Raw genomic sequence first — 11,590 nt, 5'->3', positions numbered from 1 at the left:
TTTTGGACTCTGGAATTGGGGAGGTCCTGGTTGGGGAGAGAGCATGGGCTCACTTTGATCAGAATGGTCCTGACATCCACACCTGTTCCCAGTGGGTCCCCTACAAACCCCACAAGGGTGTGGGAGAAAGCAGGCTGCCTCAGGCCTTTTGGGCAGGAATTTCTAATGTAGGGAGCTTGGTAACAGAGGTGAACCCAGGAAACAGCCTAGTGCACCTGAGGCCAAGGGCTGGGCCAGAGCCTGCGAGGGCCGCAGCAGGACCAGGAGGCCAGATGGCAGGGCCGGCTTATCAGAATCCTGTGTCCCAGTGGGAGGAAGTGGCAGGTGGAGTCAGGAGAAGCTGACTGAGAGGACAGCTTGTTTGTGTTGTTCCACTGTGGGTCCCCTAGTGTTAGGGGTTAGGGTGTGGTGGGCAAAGTGGCTCAGTGTGTGGGGTTGTGCTAGCCACTGGTTCAGCTCTGTGTCTACATGATGCCGACACCCCTGGCTAACTCCGGCAAAAATCCAGTGCCTCAGGAACCAGGGTGGAGCTCAAAGTACAGTCTTTGAAGCAGCGGTACTTATAGCACCCAGGAGCTTGTTAAAAATGCAGAATCGCAGGGCCTGCCACAGGTCTCTTGAATCGGAGATTCCGGGTGGTTTGTGTGCACATTAGAGTGTGAGAGGCTAGTCTAGATGACCACATTCTTTACCACGTTGTTCAGATACTTTGTTGGGACACTGGAGGTTGGCATGCCCCTTTCTCCCCTACCACCCCATCTGAGTAGGGGGCCAGGGAACCAGTGAAACAGAGGCTAAACCCAAGCTGGGAGCCAGATATCGCCAGACCCCCACTTAGACCCTGGCTGAGTTCCTTCCTTGTTCTCACAGGGAGAAGAGAACATGGCTCAGTCCCTTTAGAAGCCTTTCCTGTAGCAGATCTAGGTCCTTCACTCCCTGCTAAGTCCTTGACGTGCAGCCCAACTTTACCTGCTTTGTTATCCAGGTTCCAAATCATTCTTGGCCAAACTCTCATGAAGCAGGAGGCCCCAGCGCAAAATCTAGTTACTCTGTAAGGCGAGCTGTGGTCATGGCCTTCGCTACAGAACTGGTATCATGTGCAGCACCGCTCCTCTGCTGACCCCCCTGGCCAGCTGAGGATCTGCAGGCAAGCCTGTGCTTCCTCGCCCGGACCACAGGTTTTCAGATGCCCACTCGGTGTGCTGCCCCAGTGTCTGGAGGCCCATTCGGAGAAGTAGTGTGGTCAAGATGGCGCATCCCTTTGTGGGCGAGTTTTGTCCAGGCTACACCCACCAGTCCCCAACCCTATATAACCTAGGGCTGCTTTTCCTACAAAACGCCCACACACATGGACAATGTGGTTAAAATAAAATGCATTTTATATAAATATCTCCATCAAGGAGTCATATAGGGAAGGCCCAAATGGGCCTCAGGGGCAGACTGGAGGGGTTTTTTTGTTTGTTTTTTTTTTTTTTTTTTTTTTTTTTTTTAATACAGAGGCATAAATAACTGTACATGGGAGAGCTAAAGAGTAGTGCAATAACACCTTCTGGTGGTCATTCAAAGTGATGCAGTCAGAGCAAAGGTCATCTTTCCTGGCATTGCAGGCCCGGCATTGCAGATTTACTCTCCAAGGAACCAGGAGACCCCAGCTCTCCATTATCCGGGCCGCTACTTGATAGCAGGTCAAGTAAGGGGTTCGAGGGGGAAGGAGATGAAGAAGTAAAGTGTGAGGCTTAGGAATACAATTTCCCTCCATCTCCTCAGCCCCTGTGACCTCAGATAATCAAGAGTTGGCTCCATCGTGAAATTCTGTGGCAGCAGCTTTAAATTCTCCTCTGGTCTGTTGGCGCTCTGATATTACTGGGCTGCCCGGCTGCCCCATCCTTTTTTGCCTCATAGGGAAATACAGCACCAAAGATATCTTCATGATAGCGCTTCTGGCTCTTTAAGGGAAAACAGAAACCAATGTGTCAGCTCCGCTGGTCAAGTCACCTCTCATTCATCAGGTCCCGGCTAGGATGAGCCCCTGGAGAATCCCCCAGCTTCTCTGTCACTCATACACTCACGAGCCATTTGCCTTTTCCGCCTGTCATGCTTAGATTATACTTAGGCTCTTTAACTCCCACAGACACCTGCCCTGGTGAGGACTACCTAAACATTGCCCTAGGTTTTATGATGGATAGTACAGACTGCCTAGCGCTTGTCCCACAAGATGCTCTTGGAAATATGGGCTCTGAGATAAATTCTTTTGGTAAATACTGCATACTTTCTCCCAGTCTTGAAGTGTCACGACGCACAGTAGCATGTTAGAGGCTCTGAAAGTCTTATAAGTAAAGCAACGTGTTTGCCTTTGTTTAACTGAGCAACCAGACCAGTCGGGCCTCTAACAGCCCAACCGGCTCTGACCTCCAGCCACCTACCTCTAGGATTCCTTTGAGGTCCAGGACTGTTCTAAGCCTGACTGTCCTGGTTTTGGCTCCCTGGCCCATGCCCTTGACCTGCATCCCTAGCCCACACACCAGCTGTCATACCTTAAGCTGGAAGAAATAGTCCTCGACCTGCTCCTCACTCAGGCTCAGTTTGGCAGCCACCAGCTTCTTCAGGGTGTGGGCCACATCCCGGGCCATGCGCACGTCCCCACAGACATAGAGGTGGCCTTGCTCCTCATGGAGCACGCGAAGCACCTCACCAGCCAGCCGCTGCCGCAGGATGTCTTGAACATAGACCTGAAACCAGAGGAGATGGTGGTTCCAGGACCCTGCTGAGGAGGGTGAAGCTTGCAGTCAGGCCTGCTGGCCACAGGGAGGCAGTGACGAGGCGTAATGGGGGAGGCAAGGTGAGAACCCTCCCAGCCAGGACCCAGTACAGGGACTAGGCTCAGTGTGAGGAGGTACACGGCACCCTGCTTGCCCTGGGCCTGGAGAGATGAATGCCGCCACAGCCCTGCCTCAAGGAGGTCCAGCAGGGGTCCCGGATTTACTCTGAATTCACTGTGCTTCAAAGACGCACGAATCACTCTGAGGCTCACCTGTCTACACCCCAGAAACGGGAGCCTCTCGCTATAGATTGTCTATAGGATTGCCAGAGCAGGGCACACAGCCCTAGGCTCCCCAGTGACATGAAAGCCCAGGAGTCGACCAGGGTCTCTTTGCTCTGTTTCACACAAGACTCCCAGTAACCCCGGCACTAGGCAGGGAGTACTGGCCCTGGGAGGATCCCTAACGGGAAAAGTTCACAAGGGCTGAGCCAAGAGTCTGTCCCAACTCCCCAGGCTGATGGGGCAAAGTGCCCCAGCAGAGCCCATCAGTGGGCCCATGGTGAGAGCAGCGCTGTCCTCCGGCCTTGCTGTGCTTGAGCACAAAGCCGTCCTGGACCACCTCTCCCTGCAATTGTCCATCCTGGGGGAGGACCTTCAGCAGGCTGGGCCCTGGGCATTAACCCACCATGTGGCCCTGACTTAGTCCTGAACGTCTCAGGGCCTGCCTCTTCTCCTAGAAGAGAGAACGTGATAGCTTCACGGCATAGCTCCAACAGTTGTATAACCGCTTTCATTTTAGAGCTGAGGAGATGAAGGCTCAGAGAGGTGAGGGGCGTGTGGTATGCCAGGGCACTCACTGTAGTCTGTGCTTTTCATGATCCGCCCAACGCACGGTGGGGTTGGGGGGTAGGGGGACAGTTGTTGCATTTACCTTGGGCTGGCCAGGCAGGCGAGAGTAGGCTGTGTGCACCCCATGCAGCACCCCCTTCCGGGCCATCTCCAGCATCTCCTCCTGATAGAGGTGGTCCTCATCTGGGCGCCGGCACCCAAACAACAGGATCATGCGGCCGCCCTGGATCCCTGCAAGACCAGAGCAGGCTGCAGTTACCAAGGTGGCCACCAGAGGATGCGCATCAAGGCCTGACAAGCTGGGAGCCCACTTTGAATTCTCATTTCATCCCAAGTATCCTTATCTAGTACCCAGCGTATTCAGATCACACTTGGGAGAGGGGCCAAGAAACATGTGTAGGCAATGGCACAACTCTCCTGGAGCTCCGGGTCTACTCCTAGGCAGGAGCTGGCCACTTGGTGTCTGCCTCCCCGACCCCCAGAAAACCTCCAGCAGTACCTTTGTGCTCAGCATCATGGAGCCGCTGCTGCCAAAAACTGCGGAAGGGAGCGATGCCCGTGCCAGGCCCGATGAGGATGCAGGGATGGGAGGGGTCCTCAGGAAGCTGGAAGCCACTGGCACTGAAGGGGACAAAAGGAGAGAGTCCCTAGTCCTCAGACATCCTGGGCCAGATGCACACGCAAGACAGGGCCTGGGGAGCTGGGGCTGTGTGGTTGGGGGTGGTAGTGTTTGGGGGCGTGAAAACAATGAGCTCAGATTCGATTCCCAAGTCCTGCAGGCTGACCTGACACACCATCACCTTGCCCTGAGGTCCTTTTGAAAAAGGCCAAGCCTCATCACCACTGTCATCTCCACCCCTGCTAGAGACTTGGCCATATTCTATAGGTAAGTCATCGATTGGAGAGGCCCAGGGTAACCCCAAAGCCTTCTTTATGGGCCGAGGGGTCCAGAGTGTTACCTAAACACTTGATTTCTCCCTTTAAACCCAGAGCTCCCAGGAGCCAGTTGTCCCACAACAGACAGAGTGGAGGGGGTGCTTACCTTCGTACAAAGCAAGGCACTGGGTCTTGGGGCTTCAGGCTGCTAAGCCATGTGCTGCAGACACCGTGGTGTAGGGGACCCTGGCCATCTGCAAGGATAGCACAGATCTGACCAACAAGGCCCCACTACCCGTGTGGAACTGCCCAGTGGCTCCTCCCACACTGATGCACCTCCTCTAGCTGTCCACTTAGGCACTTTTCGGGCTCTAATATGGCAACTGTTTTTCTCCAGGTACTGAGATCCATCCTCTATACACCCAGAGCTGGTGAAAGTTGAAAGGGACTTAAAGACTGTGCAAGGCTCTCCTTTTGCCACTGCAGAAACCGAGTCTCAGAGAGGGGCAGTGACTTGTACAAGGTCACTCAGGTAGCGGCAGAATCAAGTGAAAGCTTAGCTTCCCTGGCTCCTACTCCAATGCTCCTTCTAAGAGTTTCTCCAGCAACCCTCCCAGCCCACCACACAGCTCCAATGACAACTGCACAAAGCGGCTCTTGAGGGTCACTATCTTCAAGTCACTACCCCAGTGTGTCTTCATAAGTATAGCCCTTATTGGTAGGAATCCTGGGTGATGGACAACCTCCTGAGCATTCCAGTCTGCTCTGACATTTGCATGTGGCCCCTCCTGGGCTTGTGGAAACCCCAGCTTTCTCTAGGGTACATTCCCTTTCCAGTGGCCCAGCATTTAAAGGGACTTCCGACCAACTTGAGAAGTCCCTTAGGTTTTCCTCTGGATGGGATTATGCTCTCATGGGATGTGCCTGCCTCTCTTCTCCTGATCTGAGGACTGAGACCAGGCCAGTGTGATGTTCTCTAGTACAGCAAATACAGTCTCTGCCCAGTTTTTAGAAACTGCATTATCGTGCATCTTAGAGCATGGAGGTCTGAGGTGGGCACCAGCTCCCCAGCTTTGCCAACCCAGGCAATGCTCAGTTGCAGAGGGCAGGGCAGGGGCATGGTTCATCCAGTGGAGAAGCAAAGCCCAAATGGACATGGTTTTGGACCTCCCACTCGATGTCAGCCTATCCCCCATCCTCTGCCCTCACAGCACCCTGCGCATTCCTTCTCGGCCACCTACACAATGATAACCGTCTATTTCTATGAGTCTCTCTTCATTCCCCCTCTAGATGGGAAACTCCATGATGGCAGGGGCTACATGTACTGTATTTCCACATCTACCATGTGCCAAGCAATAGAGTGGTATGAAAAAATTATTGTTAAATGAGTGAATGAAGGAATAAATAATCAAGGCGGAATCACACCTGTGTTCAGCCTGGACTATCAAGAAGACTAAGAATCATTGGGCTCCCACTAAGTGCTGGGTGCTTTCCATATTCAATCTCATTAAATTGTCCCAACAGTAGTAGGGCAGTAGAGTGGAGTAGGGCGGTTAAATATTTGGACTCAGCAGACTACCGGGATTTGAATCTCAGTTCTCTACTTGCTAACAACAGCGTGACTTTGAACAAGTGTCTTAACTTCTTTGAGCCTGTTTCCTCACCTGTAAAATACACATAGGACCCATCTCACATGGTTATTGATAACATGTATACAAAGGGCTAGCTCAGTGCTTAGTTCAGAGTCATCTCTCCCACACACCTCCTATTGCTATAGCAGCTCTAAAAGGTGAGTGTTTAACTGGTGAAGAGACTGAAGCTCAGACATGTTGACCAGCTGCCCACTAAGTATCAGAGTTGGACTGCTCCAAAGTCTCTGCCCCAGGCTCACCTCGGGTGCGGTAGGTGAGCACGGCCACCGTGAGGTGGACCTCCGTGGGTGTGTGGTCCCTGGAGGAGCTGATGGAGTAGTACCGCGGTTTCAGAATAGGGAGCTGGGAGAGCAGGAAGGTGGCAGACACCCGCAGGGATGGGAACTCCTCTAGCACCTCCAAGAACGTGGGGCTGTTGGTGAACTTCCACTTATTATATTCCGAGGGCTGAAAGGCAAGGGCAGTGTGAGCGACTCAGGGCACCAGCCCCACACTGAGAGAAGAAGCTGTCACAATCCAGTATTCATTCATTCATTCACTTCCTCAACACTTTGACTTACTAGGCGCTGTCCAAGGTGCTGAGACTACCAAGCTGGAGAGGAAATCGTTCCTGTCCTGGGGGACTCAGGTCAGTGCGAAGCCTTTATCTAACTTGTATGCTTAGACTTTACTGTCAGCAACTTGTAGGCAGGAGTAAAATCTTTATGACAATCTAATTTGTGGCAGAGCTTTGGAACCATACAGACCTGGGTTCAAATCCTGACTTGATGCTGTGACTGAATGCTTGTTTTAGAGCTGTGGGATCTTGTCCCAATTACTCAACCTTTATGAAATGATGATAGCATCACCTACTTTGTGGGTGATGTTGTGAGAATTAAATGAGAAAATGTGTGCCAAGTTAGTAGTGTGTAGCATAGGATAATGGTAGTGGAGGTGGCTGGAATCATGATAATTAGCAATAATGACAGCGGCAATGATGACATCCAGTACCTTTTACAAAGACTTGGACCTAGAAAGTTGCAAGTGAGCTAATGCATTCTCTTATTTATTAATTTAACTACCCATCTGTCACTATGTCCATTTATCTATTTATCCGCACCATTCATTTTCCAACACTTCCTAAGTCCTAGGCTTGTTCCAGGTTTTGGGAATTCAGACAGACCAGAAACAGTTGATCTCTTTTTCTAGATAATTCGTCTGAGGATGTGCGCTTTGGTTGCATCCTGCAGACACTCAGAAAAATCCAGTTCACTCAACACAATTGTGTCCTAGAGACTGGATGGAAAAGGATGCCTGACTTCCCACCGGCCTTTGACGAGTCCCACTTGGAGGTTAAAGACCAGCTCCAGGCTCTGGCTTCCCCCAACTCTGGGACCCCGCCTCTCCCTCACCCACCAGTCTCAGTGTTTACCTGGCACAGTGTTTCTAGCTTCTGCCTATCGGTCTCTTCCAGGGCCAACTGGGCCAGCTTTCGGAGCAGCAGTTGGGTTGGTGGGGTGGTGATATCCAGGAAGTAGGTGAGGGCTTGGCTGAGTGAGCAGGGGGGCAGCCGCTTGTCCCTGACCCAGTAGCTGCCTAGGTAGTGAAGCAAAGAGTCAGGATGGAAAAAAGGTCCCATTTAGGTTTCCCAAGGGTGATGAGGCCTCTGGGGCAGACACCTTCCACTCTCCAGCTACAAGAGAGAGAAGATGCTGATGTTCTGAAACAGCAACAGGTCTCATGTGCCCAACTCATGTATCAGAAGGTGGTGCCCAGAGATAAGGCTGTAGGGGAAGCTGATTGAGAGTCCTCCAAAGGGCACCCAAGATGACACAGTCCTGAAAAACTAACTGCATGAGAGCCCAGTCTCTGTCTCACCTGGACCCGAACTTTAACAGGACACCCACAGGTGAGCTTCAAACTCACAATGACTAAATCCACCAAAGATTGATGTATGCCCCAGAGGCCTCGTGTTCATTTAGAGAAAAGCCAATGACTGCAGTCCCCTGGGGGCACTATGCAAAGAGCATCTGGTGTAACAGCAAATCTGCCCAAAGTGAGGTGGCAAGGGGAGGTATATAGGGCAGTCACAGCATGAGCATGGACCATGGAGGCAGTAGACATGGGTTCAAATTCTGGCTCCCCACTTACTAGTTGGGCAACTGAACTTTATGAGCCTTGGGTTCTGCCTCTGTGAAATGGATGTGATAATAAAACCTGTCTCACTGAGTTTGTATAAGCATTGAATGAAATAGTAAAGGTATAATAGTGGTACAATTCCTGGGACTCCGGTGCTCAAGAAAAAAATAGGTAAAAATATTAGCATTACATTATTTCATCTAGATCTGAGGCCTAATGAACCACATTTGTGTCCCTACAGTCACAAGGACATCTCTGTCCCCTTGTACTCAAGTTTCAGGCTTTCTTACATTCTCCTGGACAATGGGGGACAATGCCAGCTCTGACCCCTACTTTCCTAATTTGGCCACTCTCTTTAAGGGGACATATTCTTGGAGGTGTCATTATCACTGAGGAAGCTAAGGCCAGGAATCTAGTCCCTTCGCTGCTGAGAGGGCCCATGGTTGTTGATTTTATTAGTTTTTCTTGGTGTCTGTCACCTCACTCTGTGTCCACCACATAGACTGAGAGACTCATCTTAGCACAGGAAGGGGGTGACCCATACCTTCCCTAGGACAGCATCTTCTCCCTTGTGAAGATGACTAGGAGGAGCCACATTCTCTTGGCCGCCTATGACCTTCCCATGCCCATTGGGAAAATCACATCCTCAGTGGGGAAGTAGTAGGAAGTTAGAATGTCACGAAAACGCAAAGAGGTTATAAATTTGGTGATCTAGGGAGACTTTCAGGGTATATTGAATCCCTTCTAGAAAATGTTCATTAGCCTGTGGGAGAAAGACACTGCTCCATTCTTACATTTATTTGGTGCCAGGGATTGCGGTGAAGGTTGTACATGTGTCTATTCATTTGTTCTGCACAAGGAGCCTACAAGGAAGGCTCTATTATCTCTATTTTAGACACAAAGAAATAATAAAGCCTTGAGGAGTTAACTCATATGCCCAAGGTCACATAAGTAGTAAGTGATGAATCAGTTGAAACTTCAACATTTTTACACCATTTTCACATTTCTCTATATGTCACCTAGCAAGCTGTACACATGTGTCTATTGTGGGGACTATAGAGACATATATATAAAATGCTGGCATGTAATAATTAGTCAACAAATGTTAGCCGCTACTGTTATTATAATAATAATTATTATTATAAATATTCTTACATATCTGCCTCCTGTACTAAGTAGTGAGCTCTCTGAGGGCAGACTCTGAGTCTCATCCTTTTTTGTGGTCCAGGGCCTGTCCGTCATATAAATGTGACCAGTTAAAATTTCGATGGAAAAATAAATGAATCAGTCAACAAACAAAAAAGTGACCAGATGACCAAAAGAATGAAGGGAAAAGACTCCTCAGCCTCTAGTATTGGGCAGGTAGTCCCAAAGAGGCATTCCTTTTTGCTGGCCTGACACAGGTCAAGAATTGTTAGCATGGCTACTTCATCACCTGCCCCAGCAGGAAGGATAGAGTTAGCCGCCTGCAGCGCAGGCCCAGGCCCACCCATCAGCTGGTTGGGGGATTGGCGGGATGATGGGGCCACCTCAGCAGAGGTTCCGTGTAGAGGGCTCACCGGTCTCGCTGAGGTTCTCCAGGCGCATGGATTGGTGGGGTGCAGGGCTGTCCACCACTCGCTCCAAAATGCCTTGGACCAGGGCCAGCTGGTTGCTTGGGAAAACCCCCAGGTGCTCTCCGGGCAGGTAGCTGAGACCTTGGCTGCCCTCACAGGAGAGTTCCACCAGGAGGGTGGTGCGGCTGGAGAAGGGAAGAAGAAGCCTCTGGTGACGCCACCAGGATTTCCTCCAGAGCTCCTTGACGGGCGGGCCCATTTCCCCAGGAAATGTGTCCTCCTTTCATTTTCCTTCCTGGTTCCGTGAGCCCGGGTCTTCAGCATGCCCTGAGGCTAGAGTGCTCAAGAAGACCTGGGCCAGCCAGGCCTGTGGCTTCTCCATGGGGAGAAGGTGGGCTTCCCCCCTCCCTGCGCAGTCCTCCCAAGCCCACCAGGACTTGACCACAGACTCTGCCAAAACAAAGCATCCCACTACGAAATGTGTGGGCATTGGGAGAAACCTTCCCTTGTTCCCAGCACAAATCTGGTTTATTAGAACAAAGCCCAGTTTTCCTAATGAATGGGGGAAGACAGCACAGAGAAACAAAACCTACAGAGAATCCACAACACTAACTTACCCTGGCAGGGAAATGTCCTTTCCTGCCAAATCTCCTGAAAGTTCTTTTTTTTTTTTTTCTCTCCCCGAAAGTTCTTAAAAAGAGCCAAATGGTTTGAGTTTCTCTTGTCCCATCTTAAGTGACAAAGGACAGAGAGTGAAGCAGGTTCCTAGTTCCCATGCTGCAAAATTGGCCTGTGGTTAATGGAGACCAAACATAATGGCACTGGTGGCCACTAGGTTACCAGTCAAGCTGGTCCTCACCATGGCATCATCGCCAGCAGATATTTCTCTCCTCTCTTTCCAAAGGCTGACCTGTTCTGGTTTTTCCTTCATTAAAATAAAATCTGTGGAACACCACTCAAGAAGCACTGTACTCCACCCTACCTGGACTTCAAACTCTGTAGATTCTGCTGCGATTTGAGCTTCAAGGTGAACACATTCTTGCCGTGCATACTGCTGAGGGCTGTGGGACACAGAGAGATGGTGAAATGGCCAAGTGACTCTTAAGCATTGATGGGGCATCCTCTACTTGTCTGAGTCAATGACATCGGACACTCCCCTTGGGATGTCCTGAGGTGGTGGTGGTAGGCTTTTCTTTCCATTTCTTTTTCCTACTGTGTTTCTGAATCACAAAGTCCTTCGCTCTGACAGAGGCTGGTTGCACTTCTGCTAGGTGTTGGGAAATGCAATTTAGATGCCCAAATATGGGGATTTCTAGTATATCCGTGGTTTGGGATCCACAGGAGAGCATAGATGAAGTTGGGGACATCCTAAACATGCAGAAACCTGCAGGACCACCATACTCATGGTACAAGAAAAGAGGAGAAACACAGAGGCACAGCATCTGGAGGGTACCATTGAGAGATCACAGACTGCAGCCTGGACTTGGCTCTGCAGAATGTTCTTTATGATACTTGGCTGTCATCGGAGCTGGAAGGCTGGGGCTCAAATCTCAACTTGGCTAGCAACTCACTTTACCTCCCTGAACTTCAATTTCTCTGTGCCTTTCTTGCAGGGCGAGTGTCAGGTTCATTTAGAGTGGGTGAGCAAAGAGCCCAGCACAGCGCTTGGCCCTTATTTGCTGCTGGCTCCCTTCTCTCTCCACCTCTTTCCCAGGGCTTCCTCCTGAAATGGCATCCCTCAGAGAGGAAGCAAGGCCTTGACTTTGGCATCCCAACTG

General features: G+C 50.7%; 1 protein-coding gene across 2 annotated transcripts in view; it reads right to left on the bottom strand.

Moving 5' to 3' along the window:
* Positions 1-81: 81 nt before the first annotated feature.
* Positions 82-11,590, bottom strand: part of NOS2 (nitric oxide synthase 2) — a 32,686-nt gene continuing 21,177 nt past the window's right edge. For both annotated transcript variants that reach the window (XM_016119182.2, XM_016119180.2), the window contains 9 exons: positions 10,795-10,873; positions 9,816-9,997; positions 7,550-7,713; positions 6,378-6,585; positions 4,653-4,740; positions 4,110-4,231; positions 3,693-3,841; positions 2,535-2,729; positions 82-1,946 (listed from right to left, as the gene is read on the bottom strand). In XM_016119182.2, the coding sequence (XP_015974668.2) occupies positions 1,827-1,946; positions 2,535-2,729; positions 3,693-3,841; positions 4,110-4,231; positions 4,653-4,740; positions 6,378-6,585; positions 7,550-7,713; positions 9,816-9,997; positions 10,795-10,873 (1,307 nt within the window). In that variant the 3' untranslated portion in view covers positions 82-1,826. The remainder of the gene's footprint in view (positions 1,947-2,534; positions 2,730-3,692; positions 3,842-4,109; positions 4,232-4,652; positions 4,741-6,377; positions 6,586-7,549; positions 7,714-9,815; positions 9,998-10,794; positions 10,874-11,590) is intronic.

This window comes from Rousettus aegyptiacus, unplaced genomic scaffold, assembly GCF_014176215.1.
Source record: "Rousettus aegyptiacus isolate mRouAeg1 unplaced genomic scaffold, mRouAeg1.p scaffold_m13_p_6, whole genome shotgun sequence".
NCBI classification, from domain to species: Eukaryota; Metazoa; Chordata; class Mammalia; order Chiroptera; family Pteropodidae; genus Rousettus; species Rousettus aegyptiacus.
This window is presented reverse-complemented; position numbering and strand designations above follow the sequence as displayed.